Source organism: Alligator mississippiensis, chromosome 3, assembly GCF_030867095.1.
Source record: "Alligator mississippiensis isolate rAllMis1 chromosome 3, rAllMis1, whole genome shotgun sequence".
In the NCBI taxonomy this organism is placed as follows: Eukaryota; Metazoa; Chordata; order Crocodylia; family Alligatoridae; genus Alligator; species Alligator mississippiensis.
The window spans coordinates 79,698,200-79,725,752 of record NC_081826.1 but is presented as its reverse complement, the minus strand read 5'-3'; the positions used below and the strand labels follow the sequence as shown (position 1 = coordinate 79,725,752).

The 27,553-nt window shown below is 39.7% G+C and overlaps 1 protein-coding gene across 3 annotated transcripts in view; it reads right to left on the bottom strand.

The window, feature by feature from the left end:
• NOL4 (nucleolar protein 4) overlaps nucleotides 1–27,553 on the bottom strand; it is a 292,716-nt gene that overhangs the window by 24,474 nt on the left and 240,689 nt on the right. For all 3 annotated transcript variants that reach the window (XM_006267299.3, XM_006267300.3, XM_019498702.2), the window contains one exon: nucleotides 25,837–25,950. In XM_006267299.3, coding sequence (XP_006267361.1) covers nucleotides 25,837–25,950 — 114 coding nt within the window. The remainder of the gene's footprint in view (nucleotides 1–25,836; nucleotides 25,951–27,553) is intronic.

Sequence of the window (27,553 nt, the reverse complement as noted above, 5' to 3'; positions counted from 1 at the left end):
GTGCATGTCCCAGAGCAGCCAGTCGAAGACCATGCCAGATACAGTGCCCACTTCAGACCTCCAGGGTGCTGCATATAGTGCTTGCTCTGGCTGGCTTGAAGCAGGTTTATGCTGAAATGGGTGCTGCATGCAGCATGCTTTTAGAGCAGCCAGAGCAGGCACTACATGGGCACGCAGGGCCAGCTGGCACAACCCACATGATTCCTGTGGGTCCACTTGAGACCCAGAGGCAGCATAGGGGGCTGGATGCTAGGGCTCCGCAGGCCATATCTTTGACATACTTGCTCTAAACAATGTACCTATATTCTATCAAATGTGCATTACAAGGAAAACCTCAGTGTTTTAAATACAAAACAGCTAAAGATGAGTTTAAAAGAAAATAATGTTCACAAGAAGGTGGACCAAACATTATTTCCTCCAATCGTCTGTGGGTGTGTAAGATCTGAAGCACAGCAGAACCTGCATGGTTCCACTAAACAGGTAGAGGTTGAGAGACTGTAAAAATGTATGCCACAGAGCATTGCTTCACAACTGCTTCTCCCAAGTCTTAAGAAGATACAATGCAGAGATTTCTCTGTCAAAGCCTTTCCATAATAAGAATGACACTTGCAGTGCTGATCACCACCACCAAGGACAAAGGGAATTAATAAAATCTTTTTAAAAAGCCTCATTAATCCTTCCCCAAGGAGAAGTGTTACTATGAACTTCCATCAAATACTTTGCTGTAGTCGTTGATTTTTGCATGTAGGATGCTCAGGTGCTACAGTAACAGGCACCAATAAAAAACCCAGAGAGAGTGCATGGCTAGATGATTCTGTGATCTGTGTCCTGTAATAGCACCTGTGGAACCACTACATACATGATGGATATTTTGTCCTACCAGTGTGCAGGTCTCTTGTAGCCATAGTTTGAGTAGTGAATCTGTAAGTGACTCAATATTTATTATAGATTACATTAGTACCTTGTATGGATCCCTACTGGGTTTTTACATTTCTTTGAACACCCCATACTTGTGATATTGGCCTACCAACAATTGATAAAACTTTTATGACTAAGTCTGTAAATACTAATACCTAAATAAAATGAAGATGACAAAATGTGTTCAGTTTACTGTTTTTATAAATGTTCTGCTTATCAGATTGATAAATGTCTAATTTCTAGGCTGGCAGCTTTTAAGTGCCCAGGGGTCAAGGAAAATCTTTTCAATTAAGTAGAAAATGGAGAAAAAAACAAATAGAAAATGTTGCCTTATATTCTTTGAAACTTTCTGTTTGAATGGGAGGATACCTTGTTGCTACAGTCAATAAATATTTCTTTTAGAACACCATTTTGAGGTTACAAAAACCTAAATGCAGATTAGCATTGAAACAGCTAGACAAGCTGCAAACCCACCATGTGCATCATCTCATTTTTTGAACAACATAAAATACTTATTAAAAAGCCACATAAACTTTAATGTGCTTTAATACACAGGCTGCATATACTTCACTTTATTGTAGTACTGTTCTGAAGTCAGAATGATTAAGTGCCTCATGGACATTTCTGTGGTGCTCATCTTTATCACATGTAAGTGCTTTACAAATGTTAATGAAGTCAAACAGCTTCCCTGACTGGTAAGGTGGTATTATTCTCCCCATTTTACAGATGGGGAATGGAGAGAGAGATTAAAGTCAAACATATTTCCTTAGCATCTACTTGAGTACTCAATTTAAGACACCCAGGATCAATTTTTTTTAGAAGATAACGTTATATGGCACTCTGTGACCAAAGTATATTTCCCATTGACTTCTGCTGCAGCTGGAACTGATCAGCATGTAAGCAGATCAGATGGTTAGGTTCTCCAGTAGGCACCCAGAAAATGATGAACACCTAAGTAGTGAAAAGTCAATTTATGTGACTTGCCCAAAATCACACAGGAACTCTGTCACAGACTCTGGACAAACTTGCCCAGGGGCCCATCTTTTCCCCTTCCTGAAATCTCCTATTGTATACACTTATCTTCTGACCCCTGCAAAAAATGAAGCAGGCTCATACAGATAAATCTTTTTCTCTAAACCAGGGCTGTCCAACTTCTAAGCAGCTGGGGACTGCACGCTGCAGAGATATCCCACCCACAGTGCATCATGCTTCCAGACTGGGGGCTGCAACTTAACCCCCTGTGGGCTGCATGCAGCCCATGGGCCACCAGTTGTACAGCCCTGATCTAAACCACCCCAGTTTGTTTCCAAGGCAGGCCCACCCTAAGAACTGCCCAAGGTCAAGGGCTTAGAGAAAGGTGCTATGTGACCCCTAACTGAAGACCATATCAGAGCTTATTCACATAGAGGGCCAAACCTAATTTCTGTCATTTCCCAGCATATGAGTGTCTGACTTTACAACCTTAATAATCGTTAAAAAAGGGGTTCTTCTTATGTAACATTAAAAAAAGCAAATTCAAAACCAGGAATTCCTTCAAGTGGCATCATAGTGACACTCACACTGACCACCAGAAGGGCTGAAACCTTTAGAACCCTGGTACAGAAGTTTCCTATTTGAGTTAAGAGAGAAACTGATTGTCAGGGATCCTGGTTTTCCCTATTTAAAAAAATTGCAAATTCTGATAAACCCCCCCAAATCTGTGATTAAAATGAAAAGCGCCTCCCTCCCCCTCACTGCTCCCCCAGCCCTGCTGGTGCCCCTTTGCCTCCCACCCTCAGCCCCCTGCCCCACCTAGCCCTGCCCAAGGGGGGCCCCAGCTGCCAGGGCTATGGGGCCAGGGACCCAGGTCCACAGACTGTTGCCCCCAGCAGGAGGTTGTGGTTGCTGCAGAGGAGCAGAGCCTGTCCCACCCCCACCTGCTATCTGCCCACTGTGGGCTCAAATGGGAGGTAGGGCCAGCTCCCTGCCACTATGTGCACTCCTAGGGAGGTAGGGGGGACCTGTGCCCCCCAGATCTCTGTGTGGGGTGGGCACATCCTGCCAGCAACACATCCCCTGTGCATGCAACAGCAGCAGGGGCAGTGGTGAGGGATCGTGCCCCTCACTGCTGCCATGCAGGCAGGGGATGCCACACCAGGGCAGCATGGAGCTCGCAGCAGCAAGGAGATTCCCACGTGGCCCCGCTGTTCCCTGCAGCACTGAGTCACAACCACTGGGCTGCGGAGGCCCTGGGGGAGGGCAGCAGGGTGGAAGCCCGAGCCCACAGTGGGCAGCCTGCCCCAGCCCTGTCACAGGTCCTCCCTGCCCTCTGGGAGTGCACGCAGCAGCAGGCTCTTTGCAAAACTGCAAGATTCACAGGTTTCTCCATTCAAATGAGAAATCTGTGTTTTCATCCAGTGAAGGGGAAAATCCATGTTTTTCTCCATTTTCCCCATGGGGAATGGAAAACCTGGATCCCTGCTGATTGCAGTGCAGACTGCCATACTGTCTGTGGACTGCAGCAGGGGAGGATGAGACACTTTCCCAGCACAAGAGCAGACAGAAATCTTGCATTCAACTGCAGTTTCTGAAAGGAATTATGCTCTACTGGGCACAGTCATTCCTGATGATTTCCCTAAAGCCTGGCAACACATTCCCGGTCCCCTCCAATCTGCACCCCCTCTCCCCCAAAGTCCTTTCTCTTATCCCAGCTCTTCATCCTATTTCCTTGCTTACTCAGTCCCATTCTCTAATCTTCAGGTTCTCATCCCAGTCCCAGCCTCTTGCTCACCAAATCTTAGACTTACCCTACCAGAATCCCTGCTTTATTCTCCTCCATATTAAGTCTCAGTCTTCACATCCTCTATCCCTTTACTTAATCTTGTCTCAGGCCATCTGCCCCAGTCTCCAGCTTGCCCCTCCATGCAATTTCCCTATCCTCACAGGCTCTTAATTTCCTTCCTCAGGTCCTTTGTCCCGTTTCAGCATTCCCATAGATCTTTCTCCTTTGCCATTTGACCCAGAGAGTTCCAGTTTCATTCCTGTTCTTCCAATTTCATTGTTCTCAGATCCTGTTTCCTCTTGGTTCCAGATCCAGTCCTCATACCCAGTCACTTGCCCCCCACAAACATACACAACTCAAAGTTATCTTCCTTTTCCCATGTTGCCACCCTTTATTCTAATTATCCCATGGAGATTCATTGTTTTAAGATTACCCTCCTGGAGGTACCATTCTTGTTCCCCTCTGCATTCAGATCATACAAATTCATACTCCTTGGGTCAAACACAGAGATCATAAGAGCACAGGAAAGACAGTTCAAGTGCCCAGACCTATATGCTTTAAGGCCCACAGCAGCCCAGAGCTGCAATTGCAGGAAAACTCCTGCTCAGGCCTAGGCTGCAGTGCCCAGCGAGGACAGAATCTTCCGGGAATTTAGCTGCTAAAATCTATGAATTCCTTAATGATTGTGTCTGAATGGATATTTGGCTTAAACTGTTAAATTTCAGTGGATTTTTCATAAGGATAGTTAAAGACACATTCTTGACAGAAGGACCATTTTTTCAAATTTAATTTCCAAAGCATGGAGGAACTAGAGGTCTTGAAGAAACAACCAACAACATTTTTAACATAGGCAAAGCTCTATATTTTCCCTGGCTTCATTTTTTAAAAGGCCTGCAGTGTTTTGGCTTATATTTTCCATTAAAAAGTCAGCCTGGAATGGAAAATATCTTTCAAGAAGTTGGTCTAGTAAAGTTATGAACTAAAAATTGGGTCTTCTACTGAGAAGTGCTGGTCTTTGTATTTCCAGCCCCAACCTATACTATATATTGGCCTAACAAAATGCTGTTTTTCATTACATCAGATTAATTCTTTAGGATTTAAATTTTATGAAAAATATTCTGGAAGCTGGGGTAGCTGAATAATATGTTGGAATATAATAGAGAGCAAACTTCCCCTTTAATTTTAATAATGTTGTCAACTAAGTAAGATCAGCAGTGATGGTAATTTTATTTGTGAAAAGGGAATGGATGTGATTTTGTCTGTCTCTAATTTTTAGTTCTCACTTCATTACACCCTATTACTGATGTTTGTTCTAGCATCACTATTTACTAAATAGGACAAAGATGTATTAACCTCAGTGGGGTCTGAACAAATTAAATAGACACACAACAATACATTTAGGGTGCTTGTACACATGACGGGGGTTTAGTCCTCAGGGTTTTATTCTATCACTGACATCTTCTGTGAGGGAAATACAGCAATGTGCAGGCAATCCAGGAAGTTTTTGGAGAGTGCTGGGGACAACTTCCTGGTGCAAGTGCTGGCACGGACAACTAGGGACTGTGCTCTTCTTGATGTGCTGCTCACAAACGGGGAAGAATTGGTGGGGAATGTAGTAGTGGATGGCAACTTGGGCAGCAGTGACCATGAGATGATTGAGTTCAAGATCTTGAGGAAAGGAAGGATGGAGAACAGTGGAGTAAGTACCCTGGACTTCAGAATAGCAGACTTCAACTCACTCAAGGAACTCATGGGCATGACCCCCTGGGAAACCAGACTGAAGGGGAAAGGAGTCCAGGAGAACTGGCTGTACTTGGAGGAAGCTTTATTGAGAGTGCAGGAACAAACCATCCCAATGCACAGGAACACTAGCAAGTATGGCAGAAGACCAGCTTGGCTTAGCAGGGAACTCTTCAGTAAACTAAATCACAAAAAGGAAGCTTATAAAAAGTGTAAACTTGGACAAATAACTAGGGAGGAGTATAAGAGCACTGCTCAGGCATGCAGGGATGAAGTCAGGAAGGGCAAAGCACAGTTGGAGTTGCAGCTAGTAAGGGATGTGAAGGGTAACAAGAAGGGTTTCTACAAGTATGTCAGTAGCAAGAGGAGGATCAGGGAAAGTGTGGGTCCCTTACTTAATGGGGGAGGCAACTTAGTGACAGAGGCGGCAAAAAAGGCTGAAGTGCTCAATGCCTTTTTCACCTCAGTCTTCATAGGCAAGGTCAGCTCCCAGACTACTGCACCAGGCAGCACAGTTTGGGGAAGCTAACACAGGAGTAGCTAAGGTGAGTAGCTAACAGTGGCAAAAGAACAAGTTAGGCACTATTTAGAAAACCTGGATGTATACAAATCCATGGGGCTGGATGGGATGAGCGCTGATGAGATAGCAGAGCCACTGGGCATCCTCTTTGAAAACTCGTGGCGATCAGGAGAGATCCTGGATGATTGGAAAAGGGCAAACATAGTGTTCACATTTAAGAAATGGAAAAAGGAGGATCCAGGGAACTACAGACCAGTCAGCCTCACCTCAGGCCCTGGAAAAATCATGAAGCAGATCCTCAAGGGATCCATTTCTAAGCACTTTGAAGAGAAGGTGATTAGGAACAGTCATTATGGATTTACCAAGGGCAAATCATGCCTGACCAACCTGACTGCCCTCTATGATGAGATGACTGGCTCTGTGGATGTGGAGAGACCAGTGGATGTGGTGCACCTTGATTTTAGCAAGGCTTTTGATACGGTCTCCTACAGCATTCTCTCAGGCAAGCTAAGGAAGTACAGGCTGGATGAATGGACTGTAAGATGGATAGGAAACTGGCTGGAGCATTGGGCTCAGGGAGTAGTAATCAATGGCTCAATGTCTAGTTGGCTGCCAGTATCAAGTGGAGTGCCCCAATGGTTGGTCCTGGGGCTGGTTTTGTTCAATGTCTTCATCAACAACTTGGAAGATGGCATGGAGTGCACCCTCAGGAAGTATGCACATGACACCAAGCTGGGGAGAGTAGTAAATATGCTGGAGGACAGAGCTAGGCTTCAGAGTGACCTAAACAAATTGGAGGATTGGGCAAAAAGAAATCTCATGAGGTTCAACAAGGACAAGTGCAAAGTCCTACACCTAGGACAGAACAATCCCATACACCAGTGCCCTTGTTTCAAAGAAAGCTAATGGCATACTGAGCTGCATTGTCAGGTATGTTGCCAGCAGGTCAAGGGAAGTGATTAATTCCCCTCTATTCAGCACTGGTGAGGCCACATCTGGAGTACTGTGTTCAATTTTGGGCCCCGCACTACAGAAAGGATGAGGACAAATTGGAGAGAGTCCAGTGGAAGGTAACAAAAATGGTGGAGGGTGCTGGGGCAGATGGCTTGAAAGGAGAGACTAAGAGAACTGGGCTTATTTAGTTTGAAGAAGAGAAGACTGAGAGGGGATTTAATAGCAGGCTTCACCTACCTGAAGGGAGGTTCGAAAGAGGATGGAGCTATACTGTTCTCAGTGGTGGCAGATGACAGAACAAGGAGCAACAGTCTCAAGTTACAGCAAGGGAAATTTAGGATAGATATTAGGAAGCATTTTCTCACTAGGAGGGTAGTAAAACACTGCAACAGGTAACCCACAGAGGTGATGCAATCTCCATCCTTGGCAGTTTTTAAGATCTGGCTAGATAAAGCTTTGGCTGGGATGAACTAGTTGGGACTTAATCTGCTCTGAGCAAGGGGTTGGACTAGATGAGTTCCTGAAGTCCCTTCCAATGCTAATCTTCTATAATTCTATGATATTCCTTTAAAAAGGAGAAAAAGTTAAAAGGGAGTGGTCCAAATGCTCACCTGATGTAGATCAGCACAGTTCCATTTGAAAGCTTTTCTAACTTTAATCCAATCATGCAGTTGGTCCAATAAAAGACATCACCCCCCCAAATTCTTGCCTCTTGCATAATTCCCAGACCATTACAGCTACATTGCTCCAATACTACCATAGATAGCTCCATTGTTTTTGGCAGACGTATTCCCACCTACACCAGGTGAGGTCCTGTCCCACAGTGCACAGATTATTGCATGTTCAGAAGTATCAGTCTACCTCTGTACTGAATACTGATTTCATGTCTCTAGAAAGAGACTTAACATTTCCTTTCAATACATCTGGTTAATGTTTCACATCTCAGCCTTTTGGCTAAGATCATTTACTTTGGGTTGCAAATACTTCTGCATAACTTCTACCTAGAAAATGAATCAACATAATCTTTCTTCATAGTCTTATTTAATAAATAGTTATTAAAAATGTATTTTATTAGATGGAAAGTCCTCATTCTCCAATAATATTTCAAGGAAGACTGAAATGCCAAAAGGTTTGCCATATCTTGGGCTAGGTCATAATAATCCTTTAAATGTATCACTCCTCTAAAGCCTCATAAACTATGTACCAGTCTTTTGATAGGTCTGGTAAATGAGCTATTATTGAAAGATGCAAAGACTCCTTCCCTTTAAGGCTGTGTTCATAGTCTCCGTGAGAACGCAAGTTGCTAGGATTGAGAACTAATTCTTAACATGAGCCACGAGAAGGACTTCAATGTTCTTTTATCCCCAAAGGTTGATTTAAAGATACAGATGCTTCAAACAGAACATTGAACTCAACTTGCACTGTCCATCAAAAGTTCAACCAAACATTGTAGTTTAAAAAAAAAAACTTTGATAACTTCATTCCTATTATTTTCCTCACTTCTACATAGTTCTGTATGGACATTAAGTGTTGTCGTTGTGGTATGTCTTGCCTAAAGAGAAATAGACACTAATAGAGATCTGGTTAGGGCCTGTTCTCATGAGATTTACAGCCCCATTTTGCAGACCTCCAAATCCAAAATTTCAGGTCTTTTCTACCCACAAACTGAACCTTTTCAGCTTGCAAAGAAGGGCAGCATTTCAGCCATAGCTTAAACTTTTCTGGTATAGCCATAACATTGTAAAAAGAAATACAGCTACCATGCAAATACTCTGGACTACAGTATTTAATCTGGAGCCCAGATATTTACCTTTGGTTCTTCTCTGCAACTCCTTGGATTTTTAAGGGAAAAACATAGTAAATATTTTGCATAAAGACCCTTTACAGCTTATAGAACAAGAAAAAGAATATATTGCACTACAATTTCAGGTTAGAAAGGCAGCAAATTCCTTTCACATTCAGACAATAAAGACTAAAATGAACTGTCAACATCGCCATTGTCAACAGTCACTTGCAACATACAGGGCTACTGTTTGTCAGGAACTGAAAGCATGGGATTGATCTGCAAAAATATCAAAATAAAAATGTACCACTGTATAGGAGAATGGAAAGTGGACCTCAATCTTCTGCATTTCTGAGAATGACATCTGATTTCCAGACCAAAATTGATGAGTTAACCTTAAATAAAAATGTTAGCATTTCTACGTTACACTATTTCAGTCTTGTTCTTTTGTCACTGGCATCTTGCCTTTCTTTGTCACTGCAGTCTCTCATCTTTCTAAAATCTTTTTTTTTCCCAGAAGGATCACTCAAAGTCAATCCAAAATGGTGAAAGCAGCAAGTGGTGGTGAAGTGCTTTAGGATCATTTACATCAATGTATATTTTAGCCAGTTCATTATCAACTGTAATAAATGATGACCAAAATATCCTTTTTCTGACCTTTCAGTTTCAGAAAAACTTTCAGGTCAGTGTAGGTGGTCAGTTATGAAAACCTGAATGAGATACTTCTGTAACTTGGACAGCTGTGGGAGTAGGTTACAAGAGGAGAAGCTTGCTTATTTTAAAGAGTATGACCTCCACACCTTTTCAAATGAAAAATCCTTCTTCTTTATCAGTACAGTATCTAAGAAAATTTGCCCTTCCTTAGCTGAAGTCTAGAAAACTGATTAGTTAGTTTGATTTTCTCACAAAACAAAAATAATTTACATTTAAATTTGATGGTAGAATTCAGCATTCACATTTGCTTAGAAAAGGTATAATGGAGCCAAGCGTACTGCAAAATTTCCCACTTAGTTCTGCAGGCTCTGTTATATTAGTCTTGAGTAGAGACTAGTAGCCTCATCCAATTGCTTTGGGAATTTTTTATTGTGACAAAGGGAGACTGTAACCCCAGACATGGCTGAGATCTGTGTGTGCTGTAGGGTGTTTAATATGTAAATAAAGCCACAAGAGACTCACAGCACTTATTCCTTAAGCCTGCCAGAAAACAGTGATTAGAAGAGATGTAAAATACTAATTTGTGCCACCTCTATACAGCAAAGCATCTCCAGTAGCATCTGAGTAAGGAAATATGGAACCAGCTAGCTTATAAAACACCAGGCCAGCTCTATGTGGTTGTAACATAATGGCTATGCTGTCATTAAAGCTGAATCACTAAATAAAGGCGTCTAGTTTCCAGGACAGCTCCTAGTAGAATTAATTTAACTGAAAATATGAAAGCATACATAAATGCAAGACAAAGATTTAACAGGGAAGGCATATAGATTTCTGCTCAGGAAACATTCTTAGGGTCTAGAAACCTTTGAAAGCCAATATCCTATGCAATGGACAAGAGTGTGCAGAGGACAGAGGCTGATCAGTTTTCCTACTTTCTAATGTATGGGCAGTACAAATGGATGAGTCTGAATATCTGACCTTTCTTCAGAACAGAAAGCAAAATAAAGCCACTGAAACAATGTCATCTTTTCCCATCCCTTGAACAGTTTCGCCTTCAGGAAATGGTGTTGGATGAATCAATTTACTACTGATACTGATGCATGATGACAACAACGTAGTATTTCCTGCTGAACTGTAAGGATGCAAAGCAGGAAGAATTCCTCACCCCTTGTTTATTGTTCTCATTCAGTACAAGCTTTCCTCTGCTGTGATTCATTTTTGAACATGGCATATATAAATCTGAAGATTATTTTGAAATATTTAGATTGCCTGATTAAAATGAACATATTTTATCCTAGCAATACTAGTTAAGTTGACAAACTTTTTTTTTTTTAACTTGACATATGCATATTTTGCAATTAATATGTGAGGCTTGGTTTCAGCTGCTGTAGAGCAGCTCTGGATAACTCCATTGTGGTCAATGGGAGTACGACAGTACTAAAAAAAAAAGAATTTTTAAATATTTAGAAATTGTTTTTTGGGGGGGAGCAATGCTTGCAACAGTTTTGCAGCATGTATTACTGCAATTCTGTATGGTCATCATACTCCGATCTCTTCTGCAGGAGCATTGCAACCAATACAGTTCTAATTACCAACAGCCCATTTTATTAATAGCAAGCAGCTTTGGGGGTGTGGAGAAATAACTGTTAAAAAGGTCTGCGCTAAAAAATTGGGGGACAGAGTTATCTGCCACATTGGCTGGAGCTTTTTTCTCTTTTATCATGCCTGAGATTTTCTTCTAGCTAGATATTCTTTCGAGTATTCATGTTACATATGTTGGAATATGCAGATTAGATTGTTTAGATCTGATTCTGAATTAAATTCTTCTTTGTTAAGAAAGAGAAGATGACAGGCTTGACATGGATACTCTAAGGGTGATGCTGCATGAACTTTATTAACTTTATTGGTTTGAACTAAATAAAAATATATGTGTGTTAATAGTTACATTTTTAGAAGAAAAATAGGATTTTTGGTATTGCAAAATTTATGTAAACTGTGTCCCTGATGGGTGAATTCTTGTACTATGTGATTGATAACTCTCTAACAAAGTTGCTTTTCCTCTCCTAAAGAAAATAAGAAGTGAGTGAACACCTTCCTGCATGCATTTGATACCTACTACTTATTTTGAAACATGGGCATAGCTATTTATCATTTAGATTTATAAATTTGCAAGATTAAAGAAAAAGGATATTTAAAGGGATCTCTGCTATTTGGACTGTGCCTCTCAAGCTTATTCTGTTTGCTTTTAGCAGCTTGGAATTATTCTGTTCTAAAGTTAAACAGAATTAAATCCTACTTAATGCTTACAGCCTGGTTCCAGTTTGTAAAATTCACTGCAGAGTAAGAAAACAATTGGGGAGCTTTGAATAGCTAATGTATAAAATGAACATACTGAATTATACACACTACAGTGGTTTGCCTTGTATTTCATAACAGCTGTTTGATGTGTAGCTACTCTATTTCAAGTCTGCCTTTTAAAATTTGAAATATAAATCTGTGAAAACTAATTTTTTTTCCTGGCATTTCATGTGTGCTGTCTTCTTTCAAACAGAGGTATTACCTGCCTTCTACATTATGAAGTAAAAAAAATCCTTACAAATTAACTGTTAGTTTGTTTATGTATTTAATGGAAAGGAGATATTTGGCTACTGAAAGAAGAAAACAAAGCTGAATGGAAGAAAACTCTCTTAGTACAGATTTTGCTTTACCCTGATAATCGAGGAGTTTGGGGGCTTAATTCACTTCCATGTGTTAATCGAGGAGTTTGGGGGCTTAATTCACTTCCATGTTTTTTGATAAGATTTGCTCTCTACATTATAAGTAAGATTCAGCAGATGAATAGACAGCAACTTGGGGAATGACCCTCTCCTTTTCTTAAGAGAGTGCCAATAAAACCTCATAATAGAATAAATAAACTATGGGAAAGGCAAAAAAATACAAACTTTTTCTGGCCTTAGGAAGATAGTTCACAAATGGCATTGTTAGGTCTGCAGCTATTAATAAACACCAATAAGTAACAAGTACTACATTTGTGCACTGCCCTAAAGGTTAGTTCTAAATTAGTTCTAAGTTATTTTTGAGGCAACAGAGTAATTTTTGGATGAAATTAACCCTCCCACTACTGCATCAGCAGTCTGGCCAAATGGAGTTTGTCTATGTAGAGTTGTAGTGGCCTAACTCAAAGATGTAACAGGGCAGCTCCAGGCCCAGGGCAGATATAACACATGGGAAAGTGTCAACTGCCTCCTTGCTGATGGTGGCAGCGTGGTCAGCCACACTGCAGTGGTGGCAATTTTTGTGTCTCCCTCCCCTTCTAATAGCAGCACTGGAGACTGCTGCCTTGGTTGTCCCTGCCTCAGTTACATGACTGGCCTAACTGAAGGTGAGGATTTAAGGCAATGTACTTGAATTCTGTGAGGATATCCCACTTTTTGGTTTCTCTTAACCCATTTAGAAATAGGTTTAAACTAAATCAAAAGAAGCCACTCATATCAAGACATTATTATGCACAGATTTGTATTGGTTTAACTAAACCAGTGTAAGTTTGTGTGAAGATAAGGCTGCACTCTCAAAAACATAACTTTCTTTCTCAAGAGTACATTTCTGTTAGCTCCATCTTTGGGGCTGAGGAAGAGAGGTCTGCCTTTCTTCCTACCCAGTTTGTGGGAAGGGAAAAGAGAACCCAAGATTCATACCCCCAGACACTAGGGAGAAAATGATTCATGTTCAGTTTCCTCTGACCTGAAACAAAAAAGGGAAAAAAAACAAGTTTTGCAGGAGCTGTAAAGATACCATGTAGGCTACTTGAGTTCAGCCCTGATCCTTCAGCTCTCTCCATCTCAAAAAGAAAAAAAATGTATTACTTTTAAACCTCTTCAAACTTTATCTTGTTACAGCTCTGGATCCTTAAAGTCTTGTCTGAAACAATCAGCTTGGATTTCAAATGTATGTGCTTAGCTTCTGCTATGTGACAGTTCCTCTAGAAAATGTTAAAGAGAAGACGACAATATTCAAAAAAATAAACCCATACCCTTTCTAATCCAATATCTTTGTTTAAGCAAAAAAATTATGTGTTCACACTTAAGCCTCACTATGTGTCCAGGCCATGTAAATGCATGCGGTGAGAATAATTCTTTTCAAATATACCTATCAAATTTAATATACTTTGGACTGGGGAATATTTTTGTCTGTATTGCTGAATAGTTCATTCCAACTGTATGTGTTAACAACTGAAACTTACCGTGTACCATTGCAATGACTCAAAGCTTTGCCATCAACTTTAAAGGATTTAAACATACAATGCATACTGATTATATCCCTCCTCCTGACAATATGGCTGTTACTTTGTGGGTAAAATGCTAAATTTCTCAATGATTATACGTAATTGGATCTCTTAAGGATAATCCATGTCTACCTAAACTGTGCCTGCATAACATTTTGTGCCTTTCCTGTTCAAACATATCATTTGGCTCTATCAAAGGAAACTGTAAACCAAATTATAAGTGAAACAACCATTAGGTGGGAAGCGATGGAAAGGAATAAAACCTAAATCGACAGCTAGTGTCCGTGAAACTGAGGACACTATGTTATTTTTTAGAGCAATGACCAAAACTGCCTGACTTGGATAGATGAGATAAAGTACCTGAAACCCTATCCAGAGGACAAAATGCATATTTGAATTTATTCCAGGGGGTGGATTTTCCAGAGGTGTTGATACTTCTGCAGCTCCCTGTTGGCCTAATGTGTTTGTTAGGATGCCAGTTTTTACCAGGCTGCCTTTGATTTCCTAGACCAGAATTTTCTAATTGCTATTTTATACCCAAACTTCAATGAGCAAGCCTTATCAAAGGTCAGTCACTTCACCCCGATTCTGGTGGTTCCTTATACAGATAAACAGTGATGAGAGATAGCACATGAGCTCTGCTTCTACAACCCTTTGCACTGGCATCAGGATAAGACCAATCAACAGCAAGCACAACTGAGAGGGGGAGGGAGATAATAACCAGGGTAGCAGCCCTGAGCACTGCCTTTGGAGGTGGGGTACATAAATAACCACCAACATAGCTGGTGGCTGGCAATGCTTCCACCACCTTCAGCATAGCACTTGATGTGGATCAGTGTGTAAAGCAGGAGGGAAAATAAGCTGTCCTTTTAGAGGGGTACGATGGCATGCATACATACTGTCCTTTTATACTAAAGAGTTCTGGGAATCATTCTGCCTTGTTGAGGCAAAACACCTCCTCATGTTCTCTTTGGGGCAGTTTAGCTTCATATAGCTCTTTACTGCAACCATCCCTTTAAAAATGAAATGAAACCTTTTCCTGGGAGCATTTTTGTGCTTTCTTTTTCTGCAAAGTACCATTGGCCACATCTGCACTTGATATAAAAATAAAGAATATAAATAACTCAATAAAAAGAGGCATTTTAAGTACCCAGCAATTTGTTTCTTCCTTCCTCCCATGAGCTCCAGTGCCCATTGATCAGGAAGGAGAACAACACACGCACAGTGACACAAATGTATATTGCCCCCCCACCCCCACTTCCTCCTTTCCTGCTGTCTGTACTGTAATACAGGAAATAGCTGTTCAGTGTCAAGATTTAGAACCTATGCTTTAGTGGCAGCATTAAGAGTCAGACGCCCAGCTCGAAAACACAAAGGATCAGAGGCCTTTTTTTTCCTTGGTGCAGAAGATGAGATACAGTGATCCTGGAATGCCCCATGCCCTCATTGCCATTGAGATATAAATTAGTTTCTTCCAAAGCAGCTTCACAATTATCTATAATTTGTCCACAGATAATTCCTTTCTTAATGGTGATACAGGCTGCTCGTAGTTTACAGCAGCTGGACATCTCTTTTGTTAATAAATTTGTGCAAAGAGTCTTCCCCCTAGGATCACCTCCCCAGCTCCCCCCTTGGAACTGCTGAGCTACCTACAGAGAATGGCACCATAAATTGTCTGGAAATAGAGATTAACATAACCTTGTAAACCCAGCTTTCTTTAAAATTGAACATTTAGGAATGAAAGGAAACACTGGACTGGTAACTTCAACTAAGTGGCAATGTGTGTGCACTTTTATTAACATTCAAGTGTACTGCATTAGTGCAGAACTTTTATCCAGTCTGCACTTGTCTCCAGCTGCTCTATTCAGGCTGCTGCTATGACAACTATCCAGAGGCAAATGTCAGGTCATCTCCCAGCATATGTGTCTAGGCCATAATTGCTTTGTCAGAAACCTAATAGCCACCTACTCCTACTCCTCCAACAACTAAAAGCAATATTGTTAAAATTACTAAACAAGGCAAAATCTTGTAAACCTCCCCCCCAACCCAACCTTTCCTAGAGTATTCATAGAGCATTGCTTCTATTTTGCCAGAAATAAGAATGGTGGAGGAGAGGCGTATCTTGTTTAAACTATCCACCTATCTGCCAATTTACCTTTCCAGGATGCTGCTCTGTATAGAGTAGACCTAGGATTCTCAAACATTTACTGCCTCTGGGAGCTAGATACTTCCTCCGACTACACCAGGTCAATACTGATAAGTTATCTGCCGGGCCTCAAATCATAGTGTGGAAAGACAGAGGTTTCTTTAAGAAGGAAAGGTTGCTTCAAGAAATAAATAAAATACAACTAAATTAATTTAAATGAAATTAAAAGACTGTTAAATAATTACAAAGAATGCACCATCATTGCTGTAATTTACCAGGCTCAAAAGGTAGTGAACAGATTGACTAATTTAAAAAGTTTTCTCTTTATTTTTAAAGAAAGTGATTGTTCTCCTGGAGTTTAACAATATAATATGCATACTAATTCTTATGTTGTGATTCACTCAGAATAAGTGATTTAACACCTACATGAAGAGAACCTTCTCTAGACACACTATAGTTGAAAAATAATAAATCTGGAGATAGATAGGAAGTAGAATTGTCTTGAAGCCATCACAAGCGTGTGATCCCATAATAAAAAGAAAGAAAATCTGTATATTGCTGGTTTGTTCAAAAATTCTCCCCTGTGCACATATGGAGACATACACATATCCTGACAGCTTCATCGTACTACCTCACATTTGCCTTATAGGCAATACTAAATAATAGCTGAATTCAATCAAACTAAACTAATTTGGACTTGTTCATTTTGCATGAGACATATTATTCTGATATTTTTATGCAAGGAATGTATGAGGACACCAGCTTTGGTTAGCTATGAAGCAGTCAGATTTTCATTACTCAGAACTGGTCTTTGGAATCAAAGGGGAAAAAATATAAAACAGGAAAATACAGAAGCCTGGCTCTTAACTTGTATATTCTGTAAAATACTGACAGCTTGGCAATGTTGAAGGGCTTTACTAATTTAAAGATCTGAAATCTCCTTATTTTGTTATAATGAAGCCACATGAAAATGATATCTTCTGAAATAACAAATGCTTGCTGTTTTATTTTTGGTTTGAAAATTAAAAGTAGTGAGTATATAGCAGGCTGAACTCTCAATTGTGGTCAAGGAATACATAGTATAGGGTGCGTCTACATGAGATGCTTAATGCACAGAAGACTAATTCTATTGTGCATTAGAGTGGTGGGCAAAGCCCGTGTTACTGAGTTAATGTGCAGATATAGTCTAATGCACATTAACGTCACTAAAATAGGCTCATCTGAGCTAAAGCGCAGCAGTGCCGACTATGGTGCATTAAGTTTAGTACCTGTAATGCTAAACTTAATGCGCCGTAATTACAAAGCATTAATGAATGTGTAGACGTGCCCAAAGTGTGCAAATAAATTGGGTGCAAATATGGTTTTTACAAAATTGTAATGTTTTTCTAATCTTGAGTTGACTATCTGTGTGACCCATTTTTTGCTATAATGAGAAAAATTCTGGCTAGACATCTTCTCTTGGCCACATAACCTTAGTTTGAGCACAGAGCAGGAAAGAGAGTACAAGGCATTGCCTTGTACACCACAGGAGGATTTCTATGCCCTAAAGTGATCCTTCTATGGCAGAATATATATTAATTTGAGGATCACTTTGTATGAGCAGTAAAAGCATAAAGAGCCATCATGACCTCAGAATAGAATCTGGCTCACTGTCTTCAAACATATATCTGATTATTATTCATACATACACATATATACTAATAAATTCATGATGTATCGTTTTCCTAGCATGAATCAGTGGCTCCATTGACATTTGCAGAGCTATGCCAATTTATACCAGATGAGGAACTGGCCACATATGTATATATTTATATATACATGCACAGATGCTCTTATAGATAACTCCTATAGATGTGGCTTGATGTAAATCAGACACTGATTGGTCTATTTTAATCTGCTACCTTCCTCTTTCCACCCTAAGCATCTCATGAGCCCAGGAGTTCTTTTGCTGGCAAGTGTCCTTTCATTTCACCTTTCTTTTTTTTTTCTTTTGTTCTTTTTTTTTGGTCATTTGTAAAGTCTACCATGCAAGCAAATGGGGAAAGCAACAAGAAGTCATTGTAAACGTACCAGGAAAAAATGCAGAAAGTTGTATACAACGTGTATGTATAAACAACAAGACATTATATTTAACCCAGGGGTAGATCCAGAGGCAGTGCAATGGTGCAGCTGCATTCCCCCTTTGGATGTGCTGCAAAAGCCCCTGCTTTCCTGTGGGTCTAGAGCCCAGTGGGTAAGTGCTGCTGACACTGTTCATCCTTTCTTTTCCCCTGCTGCTCAATTCAGTGGAAGGAGGAGGGAAGGGAAGGGCAAACTGCAACAGCATTTATCTCCTGGCATCTGGAGCCATGCAAAAGCAGGGACTCAAGCCAGACCCTACCCAGTTGCCCAGAGCCTACATTGTCCAGGCTGTAAGCTCAGAGCTCACCATGCCTACATGATAAGATCAAAGTGGGGGACTGCATTCCATTTGCCCCATTCTTGGATCCACTATTGTTTTTCCCCATAAATGTTTTGATTTCTTTATTTTCCCATTTTCGGAATGAGTTCTTTTCACTTTTATAAGAGGGAGGGGGCAGGAACTCCCATAGGCATGTCAGTGACATACAGAAGCAAAGAAAACAAATCAGCGTTTCTTCTTCCATTAGGAGAGAAGGATGAGGGAAGGGCAACGTTTCTACCTTCTCCCAAAGGCCTAGAGCATTCACAGGTTTTGGGAGACTCCCCAGAGGCCACAGTCTCTGCTTTTTGTTCGACAGGATCCTGAAACTAACCTTCAGCACACTTTTCTCATTGAGAATCAGATCCCCGAAGTGGTCTAAGCTGTTCTTATGGAGTTCCTGGCATAGTTTTATAAAATCAGCTCATGCTTCTTTAATATATACTCCCCTTAAATCACTAAAATAATAGAAAGTCAGAAATGGCTAAAAGTTGAGATCTCAAAGCAATGCTACCATAGCTGAGATTTGAAATCCAAAGCACCTAAATGAGCAAAGATGGAACAGCAGGCAACCCTTTTGGGGGAGTTGCACACAAAATTTGATGCTGCCACAGTCACCTTAACTTCAATACAGATTGCCTGCCCTGTGGGGTTAGTGAAGTAACAGTCTATTTCATAGTTTGCTACACACAACCGTTCTCTATCAGTCCAGTCAACCTAGACATAATTTAGTGCCTAACACAAAGAATTGCTGTTGTCAGCAGTCCCTAGATAAAAGGATTACAGTCAGCCAGAAAATAGAGAAGTCATCAGTGAGTCCACAGATGACTGAGGAGGCTGTCCAAGATCTACACGTTTGACTGCAGAGGTGGCAAGTATTTCAGGAGGAAGGAGTAGATCCTAGTGATATTGTATTTTTCCTTTTTGCCTCGTTCATCTATCTGCTTCCACAGTGAGGTGAGTTTGTTTCAAATGATCAATGTCTTGTAGTATATCACAGCACCACTGGGGATGATTCAGTGTTTGGGACTCCCAGGTATTGGTGTTAATATTGCATTTCTTCAGATTGGTTTTCACGGTGTCCCCGAATCTCTTCTTTTGCCCATCTCTACAGCAGTGACCATAGGTGAGTGGGGAGTATAGGACCTGTTTTGGGAACCAGCTGTCAGCATCTTTATGACGCATCCTGTTCTATGGAGCTGGTGCCATATAAACATGACTTCAATGCTGGTGGCGCTTTCTTGAGCCAGAACACTGGTGGTTTGTTCTTCTGTGCTTTCAACTGATATGGAAGATTTTCCAAAGATTTCACTGATGATAATGTTCCAAAGCTTTCAGGTGTTTTTGATATGTTACCCAAATTTCACATGCATATAATAGGGTAGGGATGACAACAGGTTGGTAGACAAGAAGTTTGGTTTGGTTCCTGCTGTCTTGATAATTGAAGACATGATTTCAGAGATGCCAAAGGCAGTGCTGGCAGGTTTTATCAAGTGTTGAATATTGTCACCACAACATCCTATTTACAATATGCAAGACATATATGCAAAAGTATTTCTGTCCTAAGTTTCATTCAACACTGTCTAGCTCACAGCAATCCAGGACCTTCTCGTACAATGTAACTGTTATGCACCATATTCCACCATTGGAATACGGCTCCTGATCCAGCTTGATAGTGGCTCTGGAAAGGTTGTCCTAGCATTAGCATTATCCTTCCTTAGTGCAGAGCTGACAGAGGACACTAATGTAGCAGCAGCAAGGATGTCTGACTGCTTCTACAGAAGAAGATAAAAAGAACCATGAAATTCTTTGCTATAGTCTGAGCTCCTGGTGGCCATTTGTCGTCAGCATAAGCTAGAGGAGCCCTCAAAATACAGTACACAGTTGGTCCATTCTGGCTAAAATCCCAGGCCAGGGAACTGATCTTGAACTGTTCTGAGGCAGGACCATGATAATAGAAAGCCAGCTCTCTATTACCTTTGTACACCACTTCCTGACCTGAGTTCTGGGCCAATTGGACATACCTCCATATCTTGTCCATAAGCTTTTTCTTCTGTTGACAGTTACTAGTGCAGGGGCAGTAAAGAATAAATATATGCAGTTAGAACATATAAACCTAACAACATAGTGGAATTTTGCATGTTGCACACTTTAATAGCTGAAAGATTAAAATAAATGTAAACTATAATACTCTGAAGTTAGGTAATATGTGCTTTCATAGATTCATAGATGTTAGGGTCAGAAGGGACCTCAATAGATCATCGAGTCCGACCCCCTGAATAGGCAGGAAAGAGTGCTGGGTCTAGATGACCCCAGCTAGATGCATATCCAACCTTTAAATGTAGCTGTTCTACATTTATTCACATACCAGGCCAACCATGTTAACTGTACCTCAAAATAACCTAGAAGTATTCAAGTTAAAAAGAACAGTACAACATTTAACACAATTAGACACCTAAAGCATTTTGGCTTCAACTACAATAACCTAACATTACATACATACAACTACATACAACTACAATAACCTAACATTTATACTAACAGGAACAAAAATCTCTGCAACTGACAATGCTTTATTATCACACATTCAAGCATTATGGAAAGATGCTGGGTACTATGGAAATGTCCTTAGTAAAAGCTAAAACTAGTTTCCCATTATGACCCTGATTTTAATAAATCACCAATTTTTTAAACAGGTAGCTACTTCCCGCAGATCAGTTTTCCTCGTCTTAATTTGCAATATTAGTTTGTAGGGAAAGCATTTAAGCCCTGATTTAGCAAAATGCAAGAACGTGCCTGCTGAGTTTTAAACAAAGGAAGACCTTAATGATTTCTCCCTCCTTCAGGTAAAAAAAACAAAACAACATGTAAGTGCTTTGCCGCATCAGGGAAACTTTCATCCTTTATCAAGAATACAACAAGGTAGTTGCTTATAAAATATAATATTTGTCATTGTCACATCAAAGAAGTGCACAGACTGAGTCTGAATCTTTATAGAGCTGTTTATATACTACTGAAGCATTTTTCTTTCCTCAGTGGATAAGAAGTCACATATGCATAGTATATGAATAAAAACCTCAAATACTTTTATATTATTTGTCTTCTATAGTAATACATTTGACCAAAATACATTAAGGTTGTCAATGATTCTGTAAGGCTTTAAGAAAAATTGAGTAATACAATTGGAGATTTTCTTTAATTTGACTTGTGCATTAGCTCTTTCTGCTAAATAGTTCTTGAGCTGATTGCTCATCAGAGTCATTACTAAAATTAACACTCTTTAAGTCATTTTAAAATGAATTATTTCGAAAAGTAAAATATTTTAAGATTTCAGACTCCTATCTGAGATCCATACATAATGCACCCAGAACAGCCTATTAGAGCAAAGAAATTAATTTCAAGAACCCATCCTCATTTATGGCCCAGGGTATGGGGTCAGGCACAACCGCAGGCTGATTTTACCACCAAGTCTGATTTTATTAGACTTCCTAAAGTGTTTGGCAAGAGGCCTAAGTCCCTTCCATATTCCAAGCAGATGTGGCCCCAAGCAATGGGAACATCCTATCTTTTCAAAATGCACACTGTCAACTCCACAACCCTTATAACTCTCATAGACTTGCCTTGGGCAGTTTTCAGCATAGATGCATATACATTTTCTGCATAGCTGGATATATATATAGCAACCATTGCCAGGATTATCTATAGAGCCTAAAGGAGTTAAGTACTCAACTCCTATCAGATTTCAATGAGATCTGGTTGACTAACCCCCTAAGGGTCCTTTGAAAATCCCATGTGTGTGTTTAATACACACACACAATCTATCTATGATAGATACAACTACACACAAATACTTAATAGACCATACTCTGAGCAACTGTTGTTAAGAATGCAAATTTCACTTTGTATCCCAGGGCAAACTGATTCCTCTGGAAAAGAAATGGTAGAATCCCACAATGGGTTTGCATGAGAGTAGACAGTAATAATCCAAGGGTCCTTAAGTTTGAGACCGAGGGAAACTGCTAGATGAATGCTCTCACCAGCTACTCTCAGCAATCTTCCTTTCAGATATGACTACCTGATTTCTGTGCTACTCTATGTTTGCCTCTGAAGGTCTCCCTGGGATAATTGATAACATAATTATGTCACTACCACAACCTCATCTACCTACTAAGTTCTACTGCTGGGAGTTCTGCCTAAGGCCCTGCTAGTGTACGTGGGCAAATAAATCAAGAATAAGTGGTAGACATTTAGAATGGAATACTGCAGTTATGACTAGGGCTAGTTGCTAAACTGAAAAATAGAACTTAATTCTATACAAACCCAATTTACATTTTTGGTTTTTTTCCCCACCAAATTAAAAACAAAATTAATTAAATTTTATACAGAATAAGATGTTTCATTTTGGGGCAGTTGCAGGACAGCAAATGAGCTTAAAGGCTAGATGCAAAAACTGAAGGAGGTAGTGATGATGACATGACCATTTTATCCAATATCTTTCAACTAGACTGTAGGAGACCCAGGCCACATGCAGCAATCTGGGTCAGCCAATCAGGACTTTCCTATGAACTGCTGCCATCTGTCTACAGGGAGATTGACAGAGCTCGCACAGTATGCTGAAATGTGTGCACAGAACCTTCCTGGCTCTACAGCGTTAGCATTGAAAGCTCTTTGCTCTTCAGGGGCTTATAATTTGAATGTCTGTACAAGTATCTCCACATAAGTATTTCTACCAGGAATTCTCCAAGATTTTCTGAGCATGTGTACAGCCCCAGGCTTAGTTACCTCCTCTGCCTATATGGATTTGAATATGTCAGCCACCTTCTAGGACAGTGCCCACATCACCAGGAAAGCACCCTGATATACTGTGAAATTGGGTGCTCCCAATTTCACTTCTTCATGCTGTTGTACTTTGTATAAATGTTTAAACAATAATTGGTGCAGAGCCTGGAACCAAGGTGTCTCTCCTGTCAAGTGAGTGTCCTACCCACAGGCTCAGAGAGTAATTTTCTCTTCATCAGGCTAGTGAATCTTAAACTAAGCATGTTCAGCTTGCACAAAGTGATTAAGAGATAGCAGATATTTAGTGGGCTGCCACAAAGAACAGCAAGAACACCTTTTCTTCCTTCACTGCTGATACTAGGATGTGCAGCAATGACTTGAAATTGCAGTAAAATAGTTTTAGACAGCATAACAGGAGAAAAAGTCCTCACTGTTAGAACACTGATGCAGTGGAATAAACTGCTTAGGGAAGTTGTGGGGTCTCCTTCACTGGAGGTTTTCAAGAACAAGTTAGATAAGCATTGTTCAGTGACGATTAGGAGTAGCAATTCCTGGAGTGGATTGTAAGAAGCAACAGTTGGGATTCCACAGATGTTTTGGAAACTATAACTGGCTTGATTATGAAACAAGTTTGAATTGCTGGGACAAGGTTATGGAGGGGATAGGATGACAGAAACACAAGTCCTAGGTTAGGGTCTGTGATGCATGGAGTTGTGCTTGTGCTATCCAAACCGCAGTGCAGAGTGGAGGCTTTTGGCTTTTTTTTCCACGCTTCTGGGATCTGTTGATTGCCACATGCGGCTGGGAAGGATTTTTATCCCCTCTCTTGCTACACGTGTGAGGGGTTTTTATTTTCCTTCCTTTATTTCCTTCCACTGCTGTTGTTGCCATGGCTGGGGATTTTGACTGGGGTGTGCCTGTGCCTCTGCTAGGAATTAAAGAAAAAAAGAAAGAAAAAAAAAGAAAAGAACAGAGATAATTTTCTAGAGAGTCCTGCTCCTCCACTCAGGGTCAGATTGATCCACATTTAGAATCAGGAAGGAATTTTACCCCACAGTCAGACTGCCATGGATTGTGTGGGTTTTTGCCTTCCTCTGTAGTAGGGGGCATGGCACTTCATTGGAGTGTATTTTAACAAACTTCTCTCTGTCCTTGCAGTGCCTTTGCCTCCCTGCTTTACCTGTGGTAAGTTAGGGTGTTTTCAGGTACTGTGACTGGCAGTTGTGGATGAGGGTTGCTCATGTAATTTTAAGACTAGGTTACAAGGTGTACAAGAAGACCTCCTGAGGTTCCGTTCAGCCATATTTTTCTATTAGTCTATGACTCTAGCTGCATTTTTTCCAGTAAGAACTATTCAGCAAAATTGACCTGGATTCACAAATAATTGGAGGACAAATAAAACAACATTTTTTACTGAACTGACATTTGGCAGCCCTGAATTATGATGCTGTATGCATAGTAGGTACAACTGCTTTGCAAGTTCCTGCTTTAAAAAAAACCCAAAATAACAAAGCTTATGGATAGGAGTGGAAAAAAAATACCATAAACCAAACAAGTCCTTATTGCATTGGCTACCTGCTTTTTCATTTACATCATTAATTAGGGGCTTCAAGTGCTGTAATTTATGAATTTTAGATTCAAAAGGAAACCGCAATAACCAGTACCAAAACTTTCAGGTGAAAGAATTTTTTTAAACCTGGCAAATATCTTTATGACACCAAGATCTGCTACTGCCTAAACCTTTAAAGGGCTATTTCAATTGTCATTTCATACCTTGGAGAGAATCACTTTGGAGAGAATTATTTGATACCTATTCCTCTTTATGATCAGACTTGATGCCAAGTCATAAAATCTTCACAATCAATTTTAGCAAGACCAACACTGTACTTAAAGTACGATTTTTTTCTTTTTACTTTCACTAAAATCTGTAAACCTTAAGGCATTTCCATAGCATTAATGAAAGTATCACAAAAGACAAAATACATCAAAAAATGACACAGTGATATCCATTTCCAGTGTCCCAACTAACAGCATTGTAAAGATAATTCTAAACTGCAGTGCTCTAGAAACACGTGTCAAAAAAGGCTGCAGGCTGTTTCTAAGGGGGAAATGTCCATCTTTTCCAACAACCGTATACAAGAAAATTTCATCAGACATGTCATTAGAGCAGTTAAATACCCAAAACCTTACAACTGACTGCCACTTTTGTTTCAAGAAGTTAAGAAAGGAAACATGCAGTTTTCAGCAAATAAAAGGCAATAGTTTAATTTAGCGTGCAGTATGCTAGATACTGAATCATGTATGGAAAAATAATTGATATGGATGTTAAGACGCTGATTAACAAGGAACCTGAGAGCACACTATAGTTTGGGAAATAATCCAGTAACCTTTCTACTTGAAGCACATTGTACAAATTTCGTAGTTTATGAGAATACTTGTTATCTTTACAAATATACAGAAAAAGATGTGTGTGTGTACATGTACATCTATACATACAGTTTATATTTTAAGTTTTATATACTTTATGCTGCATGTTATACATGTTAACATGCATGCATATGTATCTATAGGTAATATAGGTACACACGTTGTACATAGAGTATAGAATACATACTAATGTACAATATTATCCATACATGTACAGTAGATATGCTAACCCCATATGTATATAATGTTATAAGGCATTTTCATATATTGCACATATTTATTTAAATATAAAATCAATAAACATTTAATTATTCTGGCTAACATGACATATCTGACATGCACAATTTCTTCATGTAACAAGAATTGCAAATTATCTTCATTTTACTTAATTATAGATATGGATGAGGTAGACCCCCCCAAATAACATCGTACCTGCTGTCTATCCAGTCGCATCCTTTTTGCAGCATTTCTGCTTTCACTCTCACAGGCTGAAGCCAGGATACTCTCTGCTACTGCTGAAGTGAGGTGTGAGGGAATAGGTCGCGACTAAGAGAGAGAAAAAACATGAAAAAATTATGACTAGGACAAGAGCCAGATCCACGGTGTCCTTACCAGAGCACACAAAACTGTCACAGATGCAGGAGAGTCCATTCATTGAAATGTAATTTATATCAACAAAAAGGGGAAATGGAAATTGTAAAGATGAAAAATGAAACTAGTTAGAAGTTAAAGCTGTAGCTGATCCACAGATCCATCAAAAGCACATTTTTCCAGAGCTCTACTGTCCACTATATTTAGTTTGCCTCATTAGGCTGTATTTTGAACAGACAGCAGCATATTCTCTGTGTTCCAGCAGCATTCTGTCTGATTCTTGCTAAGAAAAGTGAAAAGCCTTTTATCCTGTACAGAATATGACAGAGATGAGTAGCGCTTCTTTTAAATCATGAAAAACCAAGCAAAAAGGTTGAGACATCACTCAAAACATAACAGATTGCCAGTACATTTCAGAGCAGTCTCAATATGTAAAGTTATGGATATTTACATTCCCAGCTGCAATATGACTGACATGATTCAAATGTTTGGGTTTTTTTTAAATCGATATCTTGTGTGACACAATACTGTGTCAGTCCTTCAACAAATGTAGGTACTTTATGGGGCCTTCTGAAGACGGCAAGTTATTCTGTCATAGACTCGTGTTATTTATTTATTTATTTTACATTGACCTGTTTTAGGTGTAAAACTGAACATAATCCATGGCAACAAATCAGTCTTGGAGTCTTATTAGCTCTGCAGTTGGTTGTGAATGCAGTATGACTTTCTATATCAATTAAACACGGAGAATCCAAGACTATTTGCACTCCTTTCTCAGTAATTATATTCAAAATCATCTGACTGAATGATAAATCTCATAATGAATATCTAAACTAATTTTCTTAATTAAGACACATACCAAAGTACATAAAAAATGTCAAGAAGAATAAGCCAAATGAGGATAATGCCATGCACATTGTTATACATATATACATGTATTTTGGAAATAAATATCAGAGCAGATCTTCAGCTTTGTTAAACTAGCATAGTGACACTGAACTTACTAGAGCAGTGTAAATTTATACCAATGGAGGAACTGACCCAACATTTCTTTTTTTTTTAATTGTATCAGTTATCTGGAGACAGCCAATCCATGTGTACATGCCAGGAAATGCTACAGTGTATTGAAAACAAATTTTAAGGCATTTCCACTTACCCCTCAAACAACCCCAGAGCAGAGTCTTTAAACTAGCACAATGGATTTTACAGTTTGTAAAGTATACTACAATTATGAGCATTCTGTTACCAGTACTTCACCATTACTAAATAAAAACACAACACACTACATTCCTTGTACTTTAAAATGTAGCATCATTACTTTAGTATCTGATATTGCGCTATTTATAACAGATGGGACTATGTCTTGTCCTTTCAGAAAGACTGACTTTCAATCCCTAAAGCCCACAAGTAAACCCCACATTTACACAAGCGTATAATAAAAAGCCTATCCACTAACATCAGTGAAGTCCCTCTGCTGTAAAACTACTGCAGATAAGAGATAAAGCAGATACTGGGTGCATCTACAAAATGTGCTTTACTGCCGAGTTGACTATTTAGC